At 40.8% G+C, this 27,109-nt stretch overlaps 1 protein-coding gene across 1 annotated transcript in view; it reads left to right on the top strand.

The window, feature by feature from the left end:
* Positions 1-27,109, top strand: part of LRP5 (LDL receptor related protein 5) — a 133,436-nt gene that overhangs the window by 54,728 nt on the left and 51,599 nt on the right. Inside the window, exons 6-7 of the mRNA XM_040066760.2 lie at positions 11,598-11,994; positions 12,448-12,619. Of these exons, the coding sequence (XP_039922694.1) occupies positions 11,598-11,994; positions 12,448-12,619 (569 nt within the window). The remainder of the gene's footprint in view (positions 1-11,597; positions 11,995-12,447; positions 12,620-27,109) is intronic.

Below are 27,109 nucleotides of genomic sequence, written 5' to 3'. Positions count from 1 at the left end.
TTTTTCTAAGTGGATATATTTCCTGTAAGTGGTCACTCTGACTTCCTAAATTCCCTCTGCCTGTCAGTGTGGCATTCCCAAAGGTTCTTAATCTCATTGCACATAATTTTCTGATATCATAGTATCAAGTTAGTTGTGTTATTTAAAGTATATGAACTAGAATTAGTTGGGATAGCATTTTAAAACCTATTATACAGGGCTGATATCTGAAAAATATTTTCAATATTATGCACCTTGCTCTCCCAAGTCTTTACTAGCTTGGCTCCGTGGCTATGAAGCTGTAATAGGTAGGATGGATAAACTGGACTTCAGCTAATGCTCTTTTTTATTTTATGTTTTTTTGACTTCAGCAGGGACACTCAGAGCTATACAGTGTCAGAATTAGTCCAGATGCATGCAGCTTCTGGAAGCTCTGTACCCACGATTTTAAAAAAATAGATATATTTCAGAATTTTGTTTTGCTTCTCATTAAATATGTAATGCTTGCTGCAGTATATAGATAAAAAATTTCAGTTAATGCTACAGAATTTTACTTTACTCATTATGCAAATTCATTTCAGCAATTTGATGTGGCCTGGATATCATTAATGCTTGATCCATTTTATGTATTTAAATTCCTCTTTAACCAAATTTAAGTCTCTGCTAAGAGGAATCTTTTTTTACCTGCTTCCACATAAAAACACAAACCAAAACAAGCCAAGCCTTTCTATGGCACTGGAATCTCTTGGAGATTTAATTTTGCTCTGATTTATTCTTTCCATTTGTGTTGGGAAAGGTCATGATTCTGTTGCCTCTCTTGTGTTTGGAAGCCATGTGAGAGGCATCTTGCTAAGAAGGCATAAAGGTGGTTGAGATCCAAGTGTATTTGCGTGCCATGCGAAGGGGAGATGACAAATGTGATATCCAAGCTTGCCATAGTTTTGGAGAAATGCTGTTGATATTTTGAAGCTTGCACAAAGGAGTGTTGCCTGGAAATAAGGGCAGTGCCAACTGGAGTATGTTCCTGTCATACACTAGGCATTGGCTCAGTATAGATCTAAGTCAGAAGGGATCTGGACAATGTGCTTGGTCATAGGGTTTACTTTTAGGTGGTCCTGGAAAGAGCAGGCAGTTGGACTCAATAGTCCTTTACAACTTGAGATATTCTATGACTGAGTAGACCAAGCAAAACTGTCTCTGGGAAGGGCTATAAAAACATAAACGAGCCTCTGCCATAGCTGAGGACAAAGAATTTGGCTGCAAAAGCAACCGTATTGTTAAGGTACTTCAGCTTCTGCATACACAGATATTATTACTGAACTCAGAAAAAGTAAATGCCTGTCTACAGGGGGACAGATTTATGAGCTGATGTTAGCCATGCAATGCTTGGTAAAGGATTGCTCCTATGAGGGGTTCTTTTTCTAAAGGCTGTGCAAAAATATGTTAGGGATAAATACCCGAGATTGCATCGACTCCTGCTAGTGACTTGCCTTAATGCTGAGGTGGCTAGCAGGTTTGACAGTGAGACAGGTACCTGAATTCACAATTAGCTTAATGGCTTCTTTAGCACAGCAAATCTACCCTTACACAAGAAGGGGTTTACACTGCTTGAGATGTGGAAATTAAACTCTTGCTGTGCATCAGCATGAGCATTCCTTAAAGCCAGCATGAGAACCACTGCTGTATGTTGAGCTTTAAGCATAACACGAGTCAAATGAAAAAAGTTACTCATTTTTAGAACCTTTATATATATTCAGTGGCAGGAGTTTTGGTTGTTTTTAAAGTGGTAACAAGGAGAATCCTTCTTCTGCCTCTGCTCCTCAAATGTACCTCAGTTGATAGGTACTTTGTAGAAATCTGGTTCCTTTTAGGTATCTCAGTCTAGATGTAACTAGCCAGCTGCTTTTAGCAATAATATTGTCCATGCTATCTCAGAATGTAAGTGGCCATTTGAGACATGGTTCATTGACCTCAGTTCACCAGAGGCATTTCTCCAGTGGAAGGCAAGTGTTCTGTTCTTTGCTCGGAAATGGGAGACTGTGACTTGGTCTTGTGTGCTGTTAGAAGTTGTCGTGTTTCTTCCAGGAAGGTGTGACAGCAGCAGTTTCTCAAATAAATGAGGAAATTCTGTTCTCCCAAATGAAAACCAGGAAAAAGCCCCCATGTTTTCGTAACTGGAAGAGGAGGTACTTGCTTTGGGTGTTTGAAGAGTCAGCTAGCCTTTTTCTATCCTTGATCCTGTTATTGTGGCAGTTGATCAGGGTTGGCTACTACTCCCAGCGTCTTGTTTCTCTTTGCCGTTCTGCACATTGCGAAATAGCAAACAGTGTTTTTGGAACCTGCTGGCTGATACTGCAGGGCATAAAGTGGTTTTTTTATATGCTGTAGATAGAAGAGTACTGAAGGAAGAAATGCTAAGGCACTTTCATGTCATTACCTGTGTATTTTTTCGTGCACTTCATATGTTTTAAAAGTTTTGTTTGTGGTTCCTTGGTGAGCAGTCATGAATTTATTACAGCAACTAAGCCTCCAAGCAAGACAAGCTGGCAGACAAATACCTTCATGGTGAAGTACTTACCTCATGCCATATAACCACCAGAGAAGGTTTCTTTGCTACCATGTCTTCTGACAAAAAAAGAGGAACATTATGGATTAATCCAGACTTTCTGATTAAGTAGGTCATCCACTAATTTGAGAAGAATAGCCTTTCTGAGAAGGGTCAGGGAGATATTTGTTATTTGGGATAACTGCTGTAGAATCAGTTCTTTCAAGTACCTGATAAAGGTTCTGCTGGCACTGTGTGAATAACTGTCCAGAGTATCCTAGCACTTGAAAGATGCTGGAAGAGAAACCTGGTGTATCAGTAGATAAACTGAATACATTCTAGTATTGATTTGGAGCTGTATTGGGAAGCAGCACTCATGTCCTCATCTGTTTGTCATGAGATAAAAAAGCAAAAAGAAATCTGTATTTTATCTTATTTCCTAGAACCTTGACATCTGTCTCTCCCTGTTGACAGCTTTGTGATTGAAATGCAACAGCCAAAAACCATGGGCTTTTGGTTGCAAGATGCTTTGATTTCTTAGGTGTCTTCTGTCTTGTGCCTGGTGTTTGACGGCTGTAGGGAGATGTTATCCAGGAGCTGGAAGACTTTTTCTTCACTCCCTCTCTCCCTATTGTACTCCCAAAGGTGTATTGTACTTCCTTGGCTTATCCAAAAATTGTTGAAACTGCAAGTTTGTAATTGAAAACTATTCAGTGATGGGTAACTGAGCCTCTGGGAATTCTCTTCTTGTTCTACTCCATTTTGTGAGTGGTTTTTTTCTCCTTTCATTTGTGTGTAGATCTTTGTTCTGAGTCTGTTTTTCCCTTGCTTTTTTTAGTGTGTTATGTTGATGAGTTTATTTGATTTATATGAAAATATTACATTATATTCTATTCATAGCAATTTTTATGCTTCTCAATGGGGACTACTTTGTGTAGTGACAAAATGAAATAGCCTCATATGGAAATAGCCTTATTTATAATTTCACTGGATAAAAGCCATTAGAAACATGCCATAAGAAACAAACCTGGAGGGAGTGAGGAGCATTCTTGAAGGTCTGCCACATCATCTAGCTCTGTTGTTGGTGGTTTTCCTGGGCTATGGTGAATGAAACTTTCTTTTCAAGCTTTGCTGGTGCATGTTTCAAATTGATGACTACTTTCCAGAACTCTGAAACACTGTCTAGTTAGAGCTTATTTTTGTGGTTAGGGGTTTTTTGTTTTGGTGGGTGTTTTTTTTGGTTGGTTTTTTTTTTTTTTTTTTTTGGTGTGTGCATATAAAGGAAATAGCGACGCTCTCCCTTTTCAGCTCTGTTGAGTCTCTGGATTGAGTCTGGTTTTATGCTGCAAAAGAACCACACCCTGGGTCTGCACTGAAAAGGTTTACATGTAGACTTTGTTATCCTGCATTCACTATTTTCTGGGAGCATATACAGGCAGAGTCACTAAGACCCAGTGATAACTGCCTAAGCTGCTGTGGCTTGACTGCTTCTTCCGACATTGGGTGGCCAAGTCTCCCTTTTACTGCCTCAGTGTGAGATTGAGACTCACCCTAGATTTGCAAAACCTAATTTGCAGCTGTTTGTATCTTTTTTTGTTTGTTTTGTTTTGCTGTTTTGCTTTTCTCTTGATTGTGTCAGCTCAAAGTTGAATTTTCTGGGGCTCCATCAGACTTGGCACATAATAAATAATGCTTAAATTTCAAAGCATTGTACAGTTTTCAGCCTCAGAGAGGGCTTGTTGGGTGTATTTATTTCTGTTTGTGTAAAGGGTGACAGCAGTGCAGAGAAAACTTAATATGTTCAAGGCCTCTTGCTGAATGGGAAACATCTGCAATTAGAAGTCAATAGAAGTGGGATTGTAGAAAACCTACTGTATTTCTGTTCGCTTTTAAAGTATATTAATTATGTATCTTGTTGAGTTGTAATGAATTTTTGATTCTTGTCTCTGTGCAGTTGAGGTGTTACTGCAAAAACTCTGTTCAACATAAACAAGGTGGTAAAATGGATGTCAGTTCTAAAGTCAGTGGTTCCTTACTCTGAGCCAGTGGGATTGTGTCTCTCCAGCAGAGAGCAGGTACACGTAAACTTTAAAACCTTGCTTTGTGAGGAGACACCACAATCCAAAGCCTATCCTTTTTCTAGCAGTAGGGAATTCTGACAGACTTTTTCTTGGCCCATCCTTTTTCCTATGGCTTGCCATGAGCTGTTAAGAATTCTATGCAAAGGGATGTTAATTTTTGTTGTTGTTGTTGTTAATAAAGAGTAGAAGCCGGGAGTATGATATCCGTAGGGTAATAATCAGATTTACCACTTAACATTTCCAACTTTCTCTTCTCTTTCCTTATAGCACACAGAGAATAGAGAGACCCCAGGGCTGGGTAAAACTTAGTTGTTCAAGTGCTTTGAAGTCTTTGGATGAAACCTGTGTGTAAGGGCAGCTTCTTTGCTTGGTACAGCAGTAGCCAGATGGCTGTGCTGACCTTTGGCACTGCTTAATACCAATGCAGTTATGACTTCCATTAATGCTGTTTTGAGTAAATCTTCCTAAGAGTTATCTACTCTGTCAGTAGTAGCTTCTCAGACCTTGGTGCTCACAAGTGTGTGAAACTGAACGTGCCTCACAGAAGCTCCATCCTAAAGTAGAGCAGGGTGACTGTGTTATCTGTCTTGCAGCAGGTTTTTCTGAAAGAAACATTACTTTTGTCCCAGTCAGCTGCTTTGTGCTAATGATCTTATCAGCTGTGCAGTTTAACTAATATTCCATTTGTGGGATTTCATTTTGGTGGCTGTGTGAATGTGTCAAAACTCTGATTTATAGGTGTTTTTTCTGGTCCAGGCAAAGTTAGAAGTCTGCTGCTATGATAGTGGAAGAAACAGGAGACAATAGCTTTTCACTGTAACACGCAGACAGATATGATGTAATTTATGAGTTACGTAAGTGCTCTGGTATTTCCTTTCTTTGTCACAATTGTTAGTTTTCCTTATGCTTACTTACCTTTCAATTAAATCAAGTCCTGTCTGAATGTGGCCACTCAAAACATTCTTTCAAAGAAACTTTTCCTGTTTCTATTTTGCTGGTTGCACACTCCCACTGCATGCAGTCCTTGGTTTTGACTTGCAGTGTCCAGGTGGAGAGTACATGGCCAGCCTTTCACAGCCCACCACTGGCGCACAGAGAGAAGCAGCAGTCCTGTCTTCCTCTCAGACGGAAAGATAAATAAAGGCCTGAACTGGAATGCATAGTGCTGTTCATGTTGCAACTGGCTCTAGTAAGGTAACCAAGGAGAATGTATAAAAAGATTTTCCATTCACTTCTAGGTACTGCTAAAGTTTGCTTCAACTCCTTAAATATTACTGTTTTCTGGGGAGGTTGAGGAACAAGAAGGGGGCTTTACAGAGTTCTGTTGATTTAAATCCAGTCAGTTTCATTACATCGTTTTTCTTTTGGTGTGAAGAGTGACTAATGTTAAACCCTTGTGCAAGGTGTGGTAGTTGTTTTGAATATTGGAAAGTTTATTACGCAGCTTGGCAGTGTTACCAGTATTCATACACTCCATGTTTTCTCCCAGAACTATACTCTGGCCCCCTTTTGCCATACACTTTGCTGGGTAATTCACTGTATTGCAGCAACCAATAAAATCTCTCGCTTTTTTGATAAATCTTTCTCATTTTTCAAGAGTGCTGAGGTCGCTGTGCTCAAACACTTTGTAAAGGAGTTGCCTGCAGTCAAAGTGCTTCTAACACACTCTCTTCAAAAAGCACTTAGCGTTTTGTTCTTTGGAGAGGAGCTAAAATCTTTCCTGTTTTTACGGTGTATCTGATTTTCTCCCCACAAGTATGGAGATTTCCAGAGTTGTTTGTCACGGGGCTCAGTCTGTACATGCAGGTGCGTGCTCATGCATATACATAAAACTGGGGGATGAGTCCTACAATAGGTCGTTGTTCTAGCCTAATTAGCAGACAGGCAAATGGGAAAGGAATAGCATGGCCTTTTCTGGCAAAGATTAACAGAGGCAGCCACTGCAGTCCACATGTTTCGGTTGGGTGAATAAATTGGAGCATTTGTTACTGTGTTATAGATGTCTTGTTACTTGTCAAATGTGAAGTGGGCCAAGGGGAGAATGAAAAAGGGTCTTGTCAAGCTGCTGAGATGGCCTGTTTTGCCGCTGTCAGCTCTGATTGCAGTTAATTTTGCAGATAGAATACAGTTGCCATTTCCAGCAGTGAAGCATGAATTTTTAATAACAAAAGCACAAACCAACCAAATCAAAGCAAGCATGATATATATCCTAGCGTAGGTATTAAAAATACTGATTTCTGGGTATGGCAGGAAAACATCTTGTGTAAGTGTCAAAAAACAAAACAAAACAAAAACAAAACAAAAAAACCCAAAAAGAAAGGTCTCCTAACCTGTTTCTCTAGCATTTATTAATTGCAAATAGAGTATAGAGTCTTCTTATTTGGTTTTTTGGTAAACTCAGATATTGTTCTGATGCTCCATCCCTGGAAGAGTTCAAGGCCAGGTTGTGTGGGACCGGATCTCTGGGGTGGCATCCCTGCCTATGACAGAGGGGATGGAATTAGGTGAGCTTCGAGGCCCCTTCCCCAAACCTCTCTGTGATTGTGTGTCAACCAGAACAGCTCATCAGCTCTTACGGTTATTAGGTCTACTGAAAATTTCTCTTGAAGGTCTGCAGAAAGCTTGGGCCGAATAGAGAAAAATAAGCAGTTCAAAATTTAAACCAGTTGAAAAAGTAAAACAAATTGAATTTGGATATTTTAAAATATTTTCTAAATGGAAATTTTAGATTGATTTAGTTTCTTCTGGTTTCCTATTTATGATTTGCATATAAAACTTATCATAAACTTTTGCTGAAGTGTTTGGTTGCTGCAATTGTGATGTTGGAATAGCTTGCATTTCCCACTCCCCTCCAAAAAGACTTTTGTTCATTGTGTGGTGTTATAAATGACCATGTTGTAACAGTTAGCAGTTCCATTGGGAATCTCTTGATCATGTGGTTCGAGAAGTGACAGCAGTGAGAGAGGTTTTTGAAGATGAAGTTAATTAAATATATGTTATAGCACTTTAGCACTAGGTAAATAGCTGGCTGTAATGTGTTAAACAGATTCTAGGGTATCTAGGATAACTCTGGGCAAGTCACAGCACAACACTTCTGCAGCCTTGAAAACATTCCTACCAACATTAATAATCAAAATACCTCCATGATACAGATAAAACTAATGAGCCAGACAAGCGTGTTTGTCCAGGTTTTTAGAGAGAGCCAGCATCAAGTTCTCATCTCTTGGTGATGTGCTCAGAGCCTGCTGCCAACTCTTTCTCTCTAGCAGAAATTTGTTAATCGAGTCAAATACAGTTATAACCAACTGTAATTTTAAACTGTGTTGTAATAAAAGACAGGATATTTTGCACCTATCAAAAATTATCAGGATAACAATCTATTACAGACTTTCGAGTGGGGGGGGGTGTAGCGTAGTGATACATGCTGCGGTAACATTTTCTCTGTTGACGTGTTTTTAATGTTCAAGGATGTAGGTGCATGCCTGTCAAGAGTCTTTTCGTGTAAGGTTTCACTTAATTTTAAGCATCCCCACAGAATTGGCCAGGTACTTCATTCCCCTTATTAATTCTTTTTCCCCACAAGCCTCAGTTAGGGTATGTTAGAAAATAGAAGAAATTGCCAAGAGGCATCCCATTCAACTACCAACAAAATGTCCCAGTTGTCAGCTGAAGATTTTCTTTTTGTTCCTAGGTCAGTAGGGAGAAGTTTTCTTCTTCCTGTTTATTTTTAGCCATATATGTCCATGGGACAGACCTGGGCTTGGGAATATATCTGCAGTAGTGTGTTTGCTTGGAGAAAAGGTCAGAGCAGCTGAATATGTCCAAAACAAATTGTTTCTTTTGGTATTTGCAAGAAGATTCTAGTCATGTACTTGATTCAAGGTGTCTGGGCTGTCCTGTTCCTGGTCAAAATAGTACTTTGCCTGCAAATACATACTTGGTTTTATGCAGAAGTGAACCTATCACAGAACTGGATGAGAGAAATCTAATTATTGCTGCTGTGAAAAAGTGAAGGCTGTTTTGGTACTACTTGTGGTTTTTAGGGGGTGTTAACAGTATCTTTCAGCCCTTTGTCTAGTCAGCATTTCTAGACATAATCTTGGCCTTAGACTGATGGTTCCTTCCTCGGAACTTGTTTGCAGTGAACCAGGGTGAACCTGCAATCCCTTGTGTGAAGAGGCAAAACATATTAGCAACACATGCATTTGATTCTTATCTGTTTGTTCCCATGCAATGAGGCTTGTAATGTTGGTTATCGTAGAAATACATGTAATATTGGTAATTGCTGTGTTATCGCTTGCTAGGCATGTATTTGATGGTCCTCTGCTTCACAGTGCTTGTACTTAAATATTAAGGTTATGATGGCAGACACACTGATACAGTAGAAATTCAGAAGTTAAGATGGATATAAACTTGAGTGCTCTTGGTGTACAAACAGCTGCCATGCTGTTCCTTGAGTATTAACCACCTCTCTGGGACCCCTCTTCCCTCTCGGGCATGTTCCCATGAGATTGTTTCAAGAAGGTGCCTGAAGAGATCAGTTATCTCTTCAGGACCCTACTCAGGACCCCGTTTCTTCACTGCAGGATCCTGTGCTGCACCATGTCCTGGTCGCTGCAGCCAAGGCTGCCCCCAGCATTCACATCCCAGCCAGCTCTTTGCTGTTAGCTAGCACAAGGTCCAGCAGCACATCTTTCCTCACTGGCCTCTCCAGCACCTGTGTTAGAAGGTTGTCATCAGTGCTGTGCAGGAGCCTCGTGTGCTGTGTGCGCTCAGCTGCGTTGTTCCTCCGGGAGAGATGGGGGTGGCTGAAGTAAGAGCCGGGGCCTGTGACTGTGATGCTCCTTCCAGCTGCCTGGAAAAGACCTCATGCACTCGCTGCTCCTGGTCTGGTGTCTTGTAACAAACACCCACAACAGTGTCACCCTGACTGGTCAGTTCTCTAATCCTAACCCATGAAGTCTTGACTCGCTCATCATCCTCCCTGAGACAGAGTGCCGTGTGCTCCAGGTGTGCTCCCTTGAATAAAAAGCAGCTCCGACATCTCATCTGTCTTTTTAAATGGATAATTTAAAACCCCTCTGTGTTTGCACAACACTTAGATGACCGGTTACGTCCCCCTTTCCATGTTGAGTTTTGAGGCCTGAATTTTTACTTAACTTGCGCTAAACAGTTTTTATTTTGACTCCCATAGTGAAATATTTCAGAAACATAGAAACTAGACGTGAAACTTCGTTGCGTGAGCTATTTAATTCTGCTGCAGTTGCTGCGTCTCTCTTGCTTTGCTGCCATGAGTGCATGGACTTTCATTCCTCCTTTTTCTCCAGGGGGTTTTTGAGCTCTGAGTTGTTCCTCTCCTTTTACCCAAGCCTTCCCTCAAGGTGATGCTGTCCTTTGCAGACCTTGTCAGCTGATGCTGACTGGGAGAAGCGTTCTTGCTGGAGCCCCTCGCTGTGCCAGCACAAGTGTTTGTGGGGCTCTGCAGGCCTGGTTGTTAACTCAGGCCGATGGCTTTATTTCCGCTGGGTTAGTTTTTGTTTGGATCAGCTCTCTGGCGTGGTTTGCGGTACGCAGCCATAGTACAAGGCCAGGCTGTGCTTCCATGTGAGAATGGGTGATAGAGAAGTGAGGACAAGCAGCCCATGGCAAGGAGGAGAGCAGCACTGCTTCATCCAAGAGTTGTGATGGCTTGAGGTAGTTCAAAGTGCTTAAAATGCTGCTCTTTTAGATTCTTTCTGTCATTATACACTTGTGCCCTGTGCACTATTTCTTTTCAGAGCTTCTGAGATGATATGTGGAGGCTAAACCGTGATTTCCAAACTCAACCCCAAATCCAGCACCAACAGTGAATGTGAATTTGGTTGTGTTGTACACTAAATTCAACTTCTGTGTCTCCAGAACTACATAAGAATGTCTAGGTGTGAAATATTTCTAGGAGAATATTTTCAGGAGGATTTGAATTTCTGTTATTCTTAGTGGGTCAAAAGATATGTCCCCATGTTGGCCATTTTCATTGAATCTCAGCTGCTGGGAGGATCTGGAAATTGCCACCTCCTTGTGGTGTTTGCTGGTCTGGATGAAATACAGCATATGACTTTTATTCAGGTTTCCAGTTTTGGAGTGTTGCTAAACAATAACATTTCCTCGTCAGTGTCAAAATACACAGCATCAGCTTGGTAACAGAAATAGGAAACACCCCACATACTTCTCTTTTTGTACTGAAGCATACATGGGTGGATGTGGGGAAACTTTATTAGGCAACTGCATGTTTGCTGTCTGTCCTCTTTTTTGCACTAATAAAAGAAGCTGCCACTTCAGTGACAGACAACACTGAAGATGCCATTTGTCCTTGAAATGTACTCCAAGTTGTTTGGCACCCTTTCCACAAGCAGGAAAACTTTGCAGTGGGGAGAAAGAATAGAGGAGAGAAAAGAGCAACAATCCTGTTGCCTTAAAATTGTTTTGCATCAACTTGGGCCAAATGATAAATACTTGCTGTGGTTGTGACTTGTTTTCTTGTTGGACTGTCTGGAGTAAATGATTAATGGAATTTGTTTACAAAATACTCCAGTCTTTTGTTAGCCCCTGTCATTTATTGCGTAGGCCGTGTGTGAAAACTTGTCTAGTGCACTGATAGAGCTAGTGAGACATTTGGCTGAGCAAGTCTCTATAATGTGATGAAATATTTGAACCTGCACCCACCAAATTGTTGTTTTTTTGGTTTTTTTTTTTTTTTTTTTTTATTTTTTTTTATTTTTTTTTATTTTTTTTTTTTTTAGATTCTTGAGACAGATCTGTATTAGTTTAGGACGCTGGGAGAAATTGTCATCTAAAATATAAGCAAGTCTATATTTTTATGGAGGCTTGATGTCCTTATTTAAGGAAATCTCTTTCTGTTGCAGCGACAGTAGCAGTTCACAGCCTGCTGTGCTCTACTGAAGTCTTCACATCAGTAGCAATGGAAATGATGCTGTGAATGCTTTTCTCCCCAGGCGCTGAGGAAGTCTTGCTGCTCGCTAGAAGAACTGACTTGAGGAGGATTTCCCTGGACATGCCGGATTTCACTGACATTATTCTGCAGATAGACAACATCAGACACGCAATCGCCATTGACTATGACCCTGTGGAAGGCTACATCTACTGGACTGATGATGATGTCCGGGCAATCCGCCGCGCCTATCTTGATGGCTCTGGAGCCCAGACTCTGGTGACCACGGAGATCAACCATCCAGATGGGATTGCTGTGGATTGGGTGGCCAGGAACCTCTACTGGACTGATACTGGCACAGACCGCATCGAGGTGACCCGGCTGAATGGGACGTCAAGGAAGATACTTATCTCAGAAAACCTAGATGAACCTCGAGCCATAGTGCTCAATCCTGTAATGGGGTAAGTTTTGTGTTTAGTGAGAGCCCTGTGGTAGGTCTGAAACTGAAAATGTGCAAATTGCAGGGTGACGTGTACCGTTTGTCAGATACTCAGGCAATGGCTGGTTTTCCCTTGAATCATCCCTTTAGTAACTGTGTACATAAAAGGTGTCTTCTAAATATAGTGTTCTTCAATGAATCTGTACATTGGGTGTTTAGTTGAATTTTCTTTTCTCTGCATCTTCAGTGTTATCCTAACTATGAAAGAATTGGGCCACTGCATATTTTCAGTAGTTTAATTTATTTACTGCTCAAACTTTATATTATCTTTGCTGATTACAGTTTGAGTTGGCTTGTTTGCTGCTGTTGGGGAAGCAGAAAGCAAATTCTTTCGAAAGCAACACAGACCTTAACTCTTGTCTTGCCTGTTGCGTGCATTAACTGTTCCCCCTCTTTTTTTTTTTTTTTTTTACAGCTACATGTATTGGACTGACTGGGGTGAAAGTCCAAAGATAGAATGTGCTTATTTGGATGGCTCAGAAAGGCGAGTTCTGGTGAATACATCCCTTGGGTGGCCTAATGGCTTGGCACTGGATCTTGAAAAAAACAAGCTTTACTGGGGAGATGCAAAAACAGATAAAATTGAGGTGAGTAACAGAGCCATACTTGGGTGCATTTGTAGAAAACTGTGCAGTTCTCATATGCAGCTTTGTCTTGGGTACATTTACCCATTTTTGGAGGAGTCTGTTGTTTCATTAATATTAAAATGATATTTAGCATAACAAAACATATTTGAGAAGAAAGGAAGTACATTCATGTGGTTCAGAAAATTTCTGCAAGAAATTGTATGTTTGTTATGTCTACATTGCTCCAAGTATAATTTGATTGCTTGAAATCTCAGGTTTTACCTGAGGCTTTTGCAACAAATTGGGACACTCAGGTAAAATTTGTTTAAAAGATGTTTTGGCTTGTCTGTGGTGCTTGGAACTGCTATCTGAAATTGCTGGATGCAAAAGACAGTGCAAGGAGTTTCATGTACAGGAACCAGTGGATATGGAGGCCCTGGAAAGCCATTATTTCAGTATGTTAATGATTATGTGGTGTCCAGATTTGTGTACAAGAAGTAATTTTTAATGTACCTACTGCTTTGAAAACAATACAGGCAGTCTGCCCCTGAATGTGAGGAGGGAAATTTCTACCTTGGTCATGGCCTGTGAAATCAATTGAGTTTTAATGTGCATGTGCAACGTTTTTTTTGATAAATAATTTAGATAAATAGATTTTGAGGAATGACTGCTTTCTAAAGATTTTGCCATCCGGAAGAGAGGAGACTAAACTGTCTGCTAGGTCCAGAGATTTAACTTCAGTGTTTGGCAGTAGCTAATACTGAGTTTGACTGCTGGAGAGATCCTGTCTCCCCTTACCTTTCAGCTTGCAGGACAGGGAACATTCCAGATGCCACCTTTTATAGCTGGGGCAAAACTTATGCCTTGTGTTTCATGGGGTTAAGCAATCTGTTCAGTCTGTCTCACTTTGCTGTCAGGCAGCAAATCCAGCAATCCTGTGTTTGGTTTGACATCAAAGTCTAGCAAAACCAGAGAAACCAATGTAAGGGCCTTTGATTTGCTTAGTCTTTCTGTTGTGCTACTCTGCTGGCCCTAATATGCACAAAACCTCACTGTATGTCGTTTGAGGTGGGGCATTTCCAGTTTCACTTGCTGCTGGAGTCATTCGGCATAAACTCATTTTCCTGTCCGTGTGTCTTGTTGCCAAGAACATGCCATTTTAGTAGCAGCCACTGTGTCTCAGTGATTTGTTCTGTAGATATGTTTGTTGTATGTATGTTCCATCCACAGCTTGTCAGAAACAAAAATCAGCACACTTTCAAGTCGAGGATACATATTTCTATTTTGTAGTTCAGTTGACCCAGCTGAGTGTTGGGATTTTTCTTTTTTTCCCAATAGACATCTAAAACTACCTTGAAGCATGTTACTGGGTAAATTTACTTTCTATTATAATCTAAACCCAGCATAAATGGGATGGTGGATAGTAAGCTTTAACTATTTTGTAGCTCATTGGATAGCAAAAGGAAAAAAAAAAAAAAGCTGATGATGGTTTGGGTGGTTTAGTCTTTTGCTACACTGCAAGGAGGGAGTTCTTGCTGCTTCTTAAACGATGTTCAGATTTATGCTGAGTGCTCCTGAAGAAAGAAGTCTTCAACCAAGTATTTTGTCCCTACACAGTTCAGAAAGTTGCACTCAGCAGCTGCATTCTACTGCAGAGGGCAAAGAAGGTGCTGCCTTGTTTGTGCTGAAGATGGGGTACCAAATTGCTATTAGATGGTAATTGAGAATTGCTTTCATCACGTGGCATGCCTTCAGCTGCCTTCTACATAGAACCAAACACAAGAGCGAATATGGCTTGTGCGTATTTGTGTGTATCTCTGCTTGGTATTCTGCTCTGGTTTCTGGTATTTTAGTTCTGCGGGGAGTCATCTTACTCTCACTGCGAAGGCCTGTTTGAATTTAAAGTTCTTCAACAGTGAATGAACTTTGTACAGCTTGGAAATTTGATAGGCTGAAGGCATCTGTCATGTTTTTGCTGGACCTCGGGTTTGAAATGTCCTGTGGATGCCCCTGAGTGGGTTGGTTGGTTGGTTGGTTTCAGGGGTGGTTTTGTTCAGTTCTGGTAACACACTGTGACATTACTTTTGAGTGTGCTCTTCCTCGGTCAGAAAATAACTTCTGCAGAGCTGTTGAGGGTACACCAAGCACCACCCTGTGCCAGGGGACCGTGTTTTATGTGTGCGTGGAGAACTTCACGGGGTGAAAACAGCAGTTACCCTTTCCTGTCAAAACCCCTTTGCTAACCTTCCCGTCTGCAGCATTCAGCTGCGACACAAAGGGCCCGGTCGCTTTGCAAGCAGTTTGCATCCTGAAGAAACCACTTGGCAAGGCTTGTCAAAATTTTGCGTGACAGGAGCCTACGGGGCTTTCGCTGCAAATTTGGCACCCTGTGGTAACATTGTTCCCAGGTTTTAAGTTTGCTTTTTTTTTTTTTTTTTAATTACTTTGACAAGGAGTATGGCAAGTAGAAAATAGCAAATTTTGAGTTGCATCTGTCAAAATCATGTGTTTGTCCGCGCGGCTTCAGCTACAAGTGAAGGGCATGGATTAATCCAACTGAACTTTGGTTTTTACTGACAGAGAAAAGTTACTTTCCAGGAACAAACAGCAGATTAATAAGGATTACAGGGTTCCAGCAGAGAGAGAAGCAAAAGCCCACGTGTATAGTTTCCTAATTCTCCTTTAAAATAATATGTGGCAAGCCAGGTTTTCCCATGTATTATTTCTTCAGTATTTGCTTAAAGCGCCTGAGGTACAGTTGCATAATGAGCAATTATGAAATTTTCAGCTGCCTGTCATTACATATGCATTTTAGTTGAGCTTGTGCAATATTCTTGGAATAAGTATTCGGCAGACTGTCCGTTCTGGCAGCTTCCCTCATCCCCCTCTTCCCGTTCCCCTCTGTTGACAAATGCCCTTTGTTTGTTTTTCTTTGTGGGAGATTCATAATCACATAACTACCACATACACAGTAATGCATCGCATACAGTAAGTCTTTGCAAGTTTCTAGGGTGTTTTCAGTTTAAAGTGGAGGTCAGCACCAGATGAGGATCATGGAGCTCACCGAAATTTCTTTCCAAGGTGCAGTTGTGCGGGCTGCCCTTGAATTTTCAGGAAACAAGCTTTATAATTAGTGCGTTGTTGATCACACTCTGCATAAATAATGTAAGAGGATATTTGGAAACATTTGCAACTTAAATATAGGAGTAGGATTTGTAGAAGTCAGTTGTACTAGGGAGAAAAAATAATAATTAAACTAACTTAAGGCTGCTTTTTCTAAACAAATCCAAGTATACTTCACATATTACACTTCATTTTCCAGGTATTTGACCTAAAAGATGCAGTATTTAGCTTATACATGAGACATTTTCCCATACATTTTTTGTGGGTGTATTTCATTTTTCAGCAAAGGATTAAAAAAAAACCCTAATAAACTACTTGGAAGACATCCTGGACTGGTTTACTGAAACAGTCAGATCTTATAGGAAGAACAATTAATTTAAACTTACTGCCTCACGCTAATTAGTTCTAAAAATCTCAAAGCATCATTTTTCTATAAATATAAATGCATTTCAGAAGACCTAGATTATACTTATATTAATGTGAATAATTCCCATGCTGCATATTGATATTAGTATATGAGAACAGAAAAGGTAAGTGGATATAGAAATAAGGAATGCAGGATCCCCTTAATTGAAAGAACAGATCTACAATCTTAGATCAGTCCCAATAGGCAGGTGCATTAACATAATCACTTTGATTTATAATAGTGAGGGAGCCTTCATTTCAGTGGGTATTTTTTTGAAACTTTTCAGTGACATTTGATTCAATTCAATTTAAAACTGTGGCGAAGAAATGTTATTGATTGAAGCTTACACTGTGGTCCTCAGATGAATGAGATATATATCTCCTATACTTTTTACTACAACCTGTATTGTTTTACTTCTGATAAATTAGTAAATTACATTCTTTCCAGCTGCAAGTGCTACATGTCTGAAGTGATATGCATCACATGATGTTGACATACAGTATGTTAATGTTGAACAGCACATGTCAGAATTGGGCTGGCAAACCTGCAGTTTGTATAAGCTCTGCTGAGCTCCTCTGGATGCTAGTTCTTTTTCCACTTCTAGTTTTTCTGTTTGCAGTGCACTGCTCTTCTGACAGGCATTAAGCTATGTTGTTGGAGGAGTGACATGTGTGCATGTTTGTGGCTGTGGAGTATACTTTTTTGTTGGGAATTGTCTGTGTGGTTTGTGAGCATTATATACCGCTGTGTTTTTATTAATCTGAAGTAGCTGTTAGACCTCTGTCTTGCTCTGCAATAGCTGGAGGAACCAGCAAGCGTGAATGCTGTTGTAGGTGGATGGGGATTGTTTTGCTTGAAGGGAGCTGCTCAGCAAACTTTATCACATGAGTGCTCTGTTTGTAGCAGCGCCCAAAGACCTGGTGTACAACCAACTATCTTTTAAGCTTCTGCAGGAATATAATTTGTACTGGTGAGCTTGGGACCAGATTTGCACCTGGAGCCACACAGCCGTCGTAGAATGGATAGGAGGAGTCATTTGGAGGAAGGACTACCTTACAATTTTGTTACAGGGTTCTTTTCTTACAGAAAGAGTGATAAAGTACTGGAATGGCCTGCCCAGGGAAGTGCTAGAGTCACCATCCCTGGATGTGTTTAAAAAAAAGACTGGATGTGGCACTTGGTGCTATGGTCTAGTTGAGGTATTGGGGCATGGGTTGGACTCGATGATCTTGAAGGTCTCATCCACCCTAGTGATTCTGTGAATTCTGTGACAGTTCTTAGACTTTGTAAAGACTGATAACAAATCAGTCATGTTTGTTTTTCCCAGAGGGACTTTGCTGGGATGAAACACAGACTTTCTGGGAGGGAAGAGAGCCGTATCTTTGACTAAAACAAATTCTAATTCTACAAAATTATGTAAGGCCTCACAAGGGTGTACACCTGGAGGAAGAAGAAGGAAGCCTGGCAGGCAGGGGAAGAGGATCTTTATTCTCTCTTTTTTAAGAATCCCCACTTTTCATCTGCCTGTTGGCTGTGTTGTGCTTGCCGCACCAGGCTCGTCTCCAGATTTGGGATCAGGAGTAAGCACCTCAGTTCAGACTCCCAGGGATGTTGGTGGAGTCTCAACTTCCTCTGCAACGAAGAATTTTCTGCTCATGCGTATTTGGAATGATCTTTCTTGAGTAATTTGCTACCACAGAAATGGTGTTGCAGTTTGTGCAGCCTTGTACACACCAGCCTGTAGTGTGGAACAGACTGCTGGGATGACATGTGATGATCTGTACTTTTAGCAGGTCAGACTGCTGAGTGATTTCAGATCTAAATGGCTTTTAGTGAATTTAAACTCTTCTGAGTCTGTTACATGTTTCTAAACCCTGAACTGTAGTTCAGGATTTCCTGATGTGATACTACCGCTTTCTGGAGCACAGAAACACAGCCAGCCTCTACGGGCCAACAAACAATGCACATATCCTGTTCAGGAGCATAGGGCCTTCCAACTCCACTCTTGTAATTACAAAATCAGTTTGTCTGTGTTTTGCTTACTGCTTAATTAGACATTTCAATATGTTATTTTATACCTTGCTCCGCATGAGCTTTGTTTACTTCTAAGAGGGCTTTTGTCAAGTGTGGAAGCTGCTGAGGAAAGTCAGATCCAGTTTCACAGAATGAGGTGTTTTATATCAGAACAGAAGGGTCACACCTTTCTGCTCTAATCTAAGTAGAAAGAAGTGTTCACAGAGCAGAGAGACTCATTGACTGAAGGGAAGAAGATGAACTTATGAAGGTGAATTTCTCCCTGTCCCTTTTCAGTGTTAGCTGCCAGGTGAACTTCTCTCTGAGCCCTTAGCAAGTGAAAAGTATGACACTGTTGCAGAAGAAAGTGTTTATTGTAAGGACCACATCCAAGCTGTGGCTGGTTCCATCCCACATGTGTTCAGTAGTGCTCTTGAAGATACATAAAACTTTCTATTCTTCAGCAAATATTTCTTGAGAAATTTTTTTTTCTGCTGTTCTGGATGGGATAGGATGGTGTGGGACACTGGAGTGCCTCTGCAGGTGAATGATGACCTAGCCTCAGTTAGTCTGGTCCTTATCACCTCTTGGCTGAAATGCAGCAGCCCAGTTGTGGGGCGTGGAGGCTTCAGTCCTCAAGGTATGTGCCATGTCTCCTTGGCAGTACATTCTTAATTCTTTAAGCTGAGATTTCCCAGATAACTAACTACAAATCAAATTCAAGATGCCAGTTCTTTTCTTCACAGCCTAAGCCATACATATGGAAAAGGCAGCTACGTGTCTGAAATAAAGACTGTTGTCTGGGCTACTGTTGAGCATAAATGGATTTTCCACAATAAAGGCGAATCTTTTCTGTAGTAAAGAGAATTTTGTCTTAGGGGTTGTGCTGAGATACTGGATTAGCCTTCTCTCTTTCCCTCTTCCCACATTTTCAGGGACTGAAAAACATCAAGGAGTTCTGTTTCTCTGTTCCAGGTGCAAGGTTCATATTAGTTGACCTTGTCTTCAGCATCATAAGTAACCAGAAATTCTCATCTGTGAAGCAGAGCAAAACCAGCCCTGCAGCAAAACCTCATTGTGTAGAAGCAGCTGCAGCAGGGACTTCTTGTCCCACCTAGATGATACAGGAGATGATGAGGCCTGTGTTAGTCATGTCACTTAATGCACCAATAGAAAACTTTCAAATAATGTTTTGATTGAATGAGATCCCTCCATAGGATGGTTTTGATCAGAGATTCTCCTAAACTTTTATATGCCCCGCTTGGTACTGTATCAAATAGCTTCAAAGTGAAAAAACTCATCGTTTAAATACTGGTAGTTTAAATACTCCTTTGAGTCTTTCCACACTCAAATTTCTACCAGTATGAACTTATATTAATCTGTAACAAGTTGTGATTTATTAGAGCTGCTGTATTGCCATAAAACCCTCTAAATCTTGTGTAATTATCCAGGAACTCTTGTTTTGCCCTAGTCTTTTAAGGGGACAACTTTAAAAAGAAGCAACTGACAGGCAGCTTCTAAATTTAGTCTTTGTGGAGTGCTCAGAAATTACTTCTGTATGTGCAGCTTTTGCCATATTTATCGAGAGGAAATCCTGAGGATGTATTAAACTACAAAGTTGAAGAATTATTTGAGTTTTACATGTTTGAGGCTCTCCTTTCTCCCTGAAGAATTATTTTAGGCTATCTGATATCAAATCACTCTTTTCCTCTTGCTAGGGAGAGAATTCTGCTTTGCTTCCATTGCTGGGATCAGCTTCCTGTATTTAAAAGAGGGATTTTGTATGTAGTGGTACAAAGGCTTGTCTAACTGTGAAGTGTGGAAATGAGCCCCCCTTTAAGAGGACCTGATGTATATTCTCGCACAGAACAAGTATGTGTTTTTCCAATTGCTGAGAAAAAATTGGCTTCTGTGGAAGTTGGAGTAACTTTGCATTTGTCAGACTAGCAGGTAGGATAGTTGAGAGAGGTTTTAACTTGCTAACCTTCTCGAAGTTACTTGCTGTATTGTTTGATGATAGCTGTGAATGATTCCCTTTAAATACTGTTACCTCACATTTTTGTACTTTCTTCTATATTTTGCTGGGAAAAATGCTGAATTTGCCATAGAGCTTACCTCTGACCTAGAGGGTAGGTGATTTTTGCTGCCCAGGAGTTGTGAACCCATGAATACTGTCTAGTAGCAGTGTTGAAAGAGACTTGTTTCTTTGATGTTTTGAAGATAGTTGTGCCGATATGCACAGTTTGTCACCATAATTTGGGAACTAACTTTTCACTGGGAAAATGTCCTCCGCCTGCTTTTGTTTGAACCCTTTCTTGGTGTTTAGTGACCTTAGGTGTGATCTTCTTCAATGAAGAATACAGAGTTTTTGCCACAAACACAAATTCCAGCCTCCCATTTCAGCTTTGTTGGGTCATTTTTTAAGGCCATCTGCCTTTGTGACGGTATTTCACACCACCACGGAATATCATACTGGAATGTTCCAGCTGGATTGTCTTGAGCAGGGCTAGGAGGGCAGGAGACGGTACCACAATCAGCACAAACCTCTGCAGTTTTCGCTTGTGAAACATGTGAAATGTGGATGCTGTAAGAAACAGGAAACTTGGTATGCTGGGCTGGCCTGGTGAGGTTCCCGTGTTTCTGAAGAACTCACACTACACACAAAGGTGTGGAGCTTGCTTTTCATGCCACATCTTATTAGTGAAAATTTGAAAGCTGTCAGTGCCATTTTTAGACTCGTATCATCCAGGCCTAACGAGAGAGAAATCCAACAGACAGACATGACAGCCACCTCCAGCCTACCCTGCTTCTCCCAAGCTTGCCTGCAGCGGTGGGAAATTTTTCTGATAAATGTCGGTAGTGTGGATGAGACCAAAGGTTTTTGTGTCTATTTATCCTTTCTAAAAATTCTTCAGTGCGCTGATGGGATAGCAGTCACTCAAAGGAAGACTTCCTTTGCTTGGCTTGATTGACCAGAGTCATTCTGTGGGAAAGGATGCTAACTTATTCTAAACTGAAGGTGACCCTGGCCTTTTTGTGAGCAATAAAGACATAATAGAGGCCCAGTTAGGGTTCAGCGGAACCCCCACAGCCATCTGCACACTTCATTGGCAGAAGTGGCTTTCACTTGAACTTGCATTTGACAAGTGTTTTCTGTCTCTTTCTCATTCAGAAGGGTCCTTCAAAGCCAAGTAATTGAAATGCTTTCACCCCTCACTCCTTTTTCTCCTTCCCCCAGACTTGCTTAAATTGCAGGGCAACTGGCATTCAGTGTTAAATGGGTAAAAATGCGTCCACTTCCAAAGCTCGCACTTTCTTTCCTTTCCCATAGGGAAGTTTCTAAATAAAAACCCACTCTCTTTTCCACACTCTCCAGCACCAGCTTCATAAAGGGAAATTTAGGGGGGGAAAAGTGTTTCTGTTGCAAGGCGCGTTGACGATTTTCTCCCTCCCTCTTTTTTATTTTTTTTTTTTATTTTTTTTTCCCCCCTCATCAGGCTGGACTTTTTAAAATGAAACACAAATCAGGTCTCTGGAATAAAAGGTTGTGAGTATGCCTTGTGGCATTTGGAATGAGGCTATTCACTGCCTGAATGACTATAAATAGAAAGCAAGGAGCTGCGTATTTCTGAGTTCAGACTCCCTGCAAAGAAGCGCCCTTCCCAGTTAAAGGGTGACTTTTTGAAAGAAGCCTTGTTCCTTGAGCTGAAATGAATTGCTCCAGGAATTCTTCTCCTTGCAGCTTGCATAAAAGGCGTTAATCTCTAATTTATTTCTCCTTTTAAAAGGCAGTGTACTCCATCATAAATGTATACTCTTAGCCATGTTGCCAGATATGCCTGTCTTGTCTGTACAGAGTTGCATGTAAAAAAATTCTGAGTGCAGAACATTGTTCTCGGCAATTTTTGTGCCTGAAAGCTTTTTTTTTTTTGGCTCTGGGCCAGCTGTCGGCTCCCTTTTTATCTGGTATTCATTCTTTAGTGAGAAGGCTAAATTAGCAGCACTCAGGTTTTTGTGGCTTTTTTTTTTTTTTTTTTTAAGGGATCGAGGAACAGAATGGGAATTGTGATTGATTTTTATAATAAAAGATTTGATTCTCCCAACACACTTGTGATGTTGCCGATGGAGGGCTCCAGTAGGTTACTGTTGCAGTTCTGCAGACAATTTGTTTGGCTGTTAAAAAATGCTGATAAATCTCCCGTGTTGTGCAGTTATGTAAATTTAGTGCAATCATTTTTCTTCTGCCTCCCCTTTTCAGAAGGATTGTAGTATTGAAGAAAGACACATAGTAGATGGGAGGAAAATGTTTGACAGGTTTGTGAGTTGGCACTGTTAAAGATCCTAGCACTCAAGCTGTTGGATTGGCTTTTTTTTCCCCTTTTTTTCACCCCTTTCCCCCCCTCCCCTTTTTTTTTCCTCCTCTTTTTTTTCTTCCACCCTTCCCCTTTTTTTATCCTAACACAGTGGTGTTTTGTGTGGTGTTATTTTAAAAGCTGCTTCTTATTTTCTCAGACCTTTTGTTTCACATTTTTTTTCTACCTTCAAAAAACTAGCAAGGGCAGCCTTTTTCATAGTCTTCTTTTCCCTGCTCATAGTTTTTAAAGAATGGGTCTACAGATTCTTTGCATTGCTCTTTCCATTACTTATGGAAACCTAGTTGTGGAGTGGTTTTTCTCTTCCTTTGTTTAACAGAGGAATTAAAAGGTTGACAAATACCTTGTTTCTTTAAAGCCCAGCCTGTGCATGGTTTGCAGTGGTTTTTGCATTAGTGCTAATGTAAAAAATGAGAGGAACAGTGAACAGACAGGAAATAAGGGGAGCAGTATGGCAGCACTGTTCACATTTCTAGTAGAAGGGAGGAAAAGCAGAAAAGGAAATGTGCTCTTCAGCAAGACCAGGAAAGCAGTTTTCGAGTGGTCGCCAAGCAGACTAAGGAGATAAGAGATTCTGTAATATTTAATTTCTTTGTATTTTGCTAAATTGTAAATTTCTTAGCTTAAAACTGATGGTCAGTGTCACTCAATTGAGTTTTTCTTAGCAGGACAAATGAATAACAAGCTTTGTAGAGAAATACAGTCGAGTTGGTCATTTCCTTCTTTTGATTCTGACTACCAGGACATCTTGATCCTTGTCATCTCATCATTGTCATTTTACCTCCTGTCTGTGTTCTGGTTTCTGCAGTGCTGTGTGTTTCCCTTGTCGCCTTTATTGTCTGACTGACTTCACCTCTGATGGGCCTCTAATGTGCTCCTGCATTTGCAGTAGGTGTAGGTATTTCTGTCACCTTGCTTTCCCTCAGGAACCTCTTGGGAGCCATTGTAAAAACACATTGGGCTGGTTTTCATCTTGCCCTGCCTCTCCTGACTTCAATCCAACTTTTGGGGCCACTTTGTAGATGACACCTACCATCCACTCAGAGCTGTAAAATTTGCCTGGTACTATTCTCATCGTAGATGATATTTTTACAGAAAATTTTCTCCTGCTTCTCAGTTTGAACTGACTTTTCTTCATGGGATGTTTTACCTTTATAAATCCCCTTGAGCAGAGTTCTTAGTTTAGAAAGACAAGTGATTGGTCAGGTTACATTTTGCCAGTTATTCATCTGAGTTGCCTTTGAGTTCTTCAATTGACTTAAAGTTACTTTCCAGATTTAAAAAAAAAAAAAAAAAAAAAAAAAAAAAAAAAAAAAAAAGCAGCACTTTTTTTCCTAGATCAAATATTGCATTGGTTTGGTTTTAATTATGTTTGTCCACTAGCTCATGATTATATGAAATTTTGGATCATGTGCTTTTTAGATTTATTGATAAGATGATTTTATGTGTTTAAAAGTAAAACATTGTGATTTGTAAAATGGGTGGCAAGGACAGATAGTGTTTTTTTGTTGTTTTTTTTTTTTTTTTTTTTTTTTTAATGAATCTGGTTTTATTTCTTGTTAAATTATCAATCTTTTAAGGCAAGAAGAAACTTTCCAGGAAGGACATCAGACATTAGAACCTAGTAGTTTCTTCTGTAAAACCCACCTCCTTTTTGTCAAATATAATAATATTTTAATCTTATTTTGAAAAGCCCATTGCTGTCACCTAGTAGATGAAGCACTGGAGAGGCCCTAGTCACAAAAGCTGGAGAGAAGTCCTTGGAGAGAAGTCAGTGAGCTCTGTCTCCAGGAGAGCAGAAGTGGTGTTTGTTCCTCTTTCCTGGGGTTTCTCCTTATCAGGCTGGTTGAAGCAGTGAGGCTGTGGGCTCAGCCACCCTGCTGTCACCTTCCAGTCCTGTCGCCTGTCCGTCTGTTTAAGGCCCCAGCAGTTAATACAGATCTACATGAGCAAAGCCACCACTCAAACCCCATGCCTCTTGGAAACATCTCAGAATGGATCTTTGTTTTATCAGCTCATCAGAATTAACAAACTCCATGCGTCAATGTGGTGAATGTCTGTGAGGAAAGATCTGGTTTGGTTTCAGGTCTCGCTCCCCTTAGCATTAGAAGGGTTTTACAAATTGTGCTCAAACGGTGTGGATGGTCAGTCCTCTAATTTACCTTCTGGTCCTCTCTGCTCTCACATGTGAGGGTTTCTTAAGCCAGAAACCATGGCTGTTTGTCTCATCCAAATTCTGTGCTACCTGTGATCAATAAAAGTGATTTAATTGCCTTTTCCAGTGAGGTTAGATATGAATAAAAATGTTTCTTTTATTTTAACACTGCTTTTACTGAATCCTTCTGTGTTCCATCGGTTTTGTCTTTGCTTTACTTTTCTTCCCTCTGACCCTGTGAGGTAGCAGCATTGTTAGCTCTCACGGCTCCAGCTGCATTCCTGTAGGAGTCAGAAGGTTTCTGTGCCTTGTGTGTAACCAAGAAGACCTAATCACCTTGGCCACATCTGGGGGCCTGGCACTGTTGTCTGAGGTGATAGAGAAAATTCTTTCTTAAGAGGTGTCTTGTATGTGTGTGCAGACTCAGGAGGATCTGGGGTTAGGAAGGAATATTCCCTCTAGTTTGCTGTCCAGCCTGATACATGGTCCTGTTCCTGTTAGCATGCTGTACAAGTGGGAGCTGTGCATCTCTGTGGCCGTGTAGGTGTCATCCACTCTGCCTGTGGCATGTGGATGGGTGACATTCAGTGCCACTAGAGGGACCTCGGTGTGGACCAGCATTTGAATTTACCTGGGCCTCATGTTCTTAAATGGTTTTGAGATGGACATTCGTGAACCGTTTAATGAACTGGTGATTTGGCAGGGGTCAGGTTTTTTCATTGGAAGGGAAAGCAGTTGTGTTTCTTTTTCAAAAAACAGTTCTGTGCTTTCCGCTGATAAATGGTCTTGTCATACAGCAACATAGGATATTCTACATATGCCTTGTACTAACTGTAACCCCTTTCTGAACATTCGAATTTCATCCCCACTGGGAATAACAGAACTGCTCAAGTCTGTTAGAACTGATTTAATAATATGCCACCCATTAATATTCTCGTCAGAATATTAATGGGTGGCATATTATTAAATCAAATCGGTGAAAATAGTTTAAAGAAAAGCTGCAACCAGCAGCTGAATGTAGAACCAGTACTCCCTGCATGCAGCAACATGAAGCAGGACCTGGACTAGAATCACAGAAATGTGTCTTTGATAAAATGCAAGGGAAGTATTTGTCATGAGCATTAAAAAGAGAATTGTTTGGGTTATGTTTGCACAGCTCCCACAAAAATAATGTCAACTTAAGCAAATTTTCAACACCCAGCTTGTCACTGCCTGGACAGCTTGTGTACAAACCACTGCAGCTGGGAAGTCTCTTGCCTGCGAATTTATACTTAGATTGGAAGTACTGTTGAATTCTGTGCTGTGCTTGGGAAATTTCTGCTAGTCCAAACTAGGGAAAAAAGTACAAGAAATGTACTGAATGCCCTGCTGAATTCCTACTTAAAAATGGCCTTAAAAAACCAGCCTAAGGTGTGATGTTACCTTAGTGATTCAGAAATGTTGGGCACAGAAAAATGAACAATTAATGCCAGATTCCTTGGGGAATCTTGGAGGTGACAGAGGTCAGAACCAGAACTTTCTGAAGATTCTCCCAGAGGAATAATTACAAGACTCCTGGGTTTGGGGTTTTGTTGTCTTTTTGTCTTTTGGTGTTTTTTTTTTTTCCTTATATGGTGGGTGTGTTTAACAGAGGTTTAATAAGGTCCAGCCTTGGATTTGTTCCCCTGGGGTGATTCTGTATTTTGCAGCAACTTTCTAGAGCATCTTGTGAGGCAGTGAAACATAAGTACTTCCCATTTTGAGAAGGATTGAAGTTTGTACCACCCAGTTCTACACAGCTGAAGAGCTCTTATGAAGGGCAGTGATGTTCCCTGCTTAACTTTACAGATTATTAAATTGAGACATTAAGTGAGCTGCTGGGAGAGGGTCAGATTTGGGACTCGGGCCAGGTCTAGGAGTTGGGAAGGTTAGGAGTGTGGAAGAAGTCGTGTCCCTCAGCCTGTGTGAGGGCCAGGAAGGTCATTTCCTCAGAGCACTTGTGTTATCCTGAGAACACCATCACTCCTCCTTCCTTCAGTATGAGATGTTCCTCTGCTAGTGGGTGTTTCTGGCAGAGCTGCACTGGAGAAATCTTCCAGCATGAAGTAGATCCCTGGGGGACAAAAGTAGGTGGTACTTGTACTGACTTGCTGCAAGACCTTTGGCTGAGTGTTTCAGCATCTTGTGCCCCTGCAGTGGAAGAAGGTTAGTGTTTTCTAGCTTGTTAAAGCCTTGATAATTTAAGTTTTATTAAATGCTACATAAATACAAACTTACTATTGCCAGCAAATGAGATTTAAGGCATCTTTGCAGACTGCCACAGCCTCTCCTTTGGCCTCTGCTCTTTCTTCTGTATGGTTTACGCTTTTAATGCTCTGATCTTTGAAGGAATCTGCCTTTGAGGATTCAGCAGCAGACCAAATGTTCTTGGTTGAAGCATTTGCCCTTTGCTTCTGGCATGG

This window comes from Hirundo rustica, chromosome 6 (assembly GCF_015227805.2).
Source record: "Hirundo rustica isolate bHirRus1 chromosome 6, bHirRus1.pri.v3, whole genome shotgun sequence".
Classification (NCBI taxonomy): Eukaryota; Metazoa; Chordata; class Aves; order Passeriformes; family Hirundinidae; genus Hirundo; species Hirundo rustica.
Note: the sequence above shows the minus strand (reverse complement) of the source record. Positions and strands in the feature narration are given on the sequence as shown.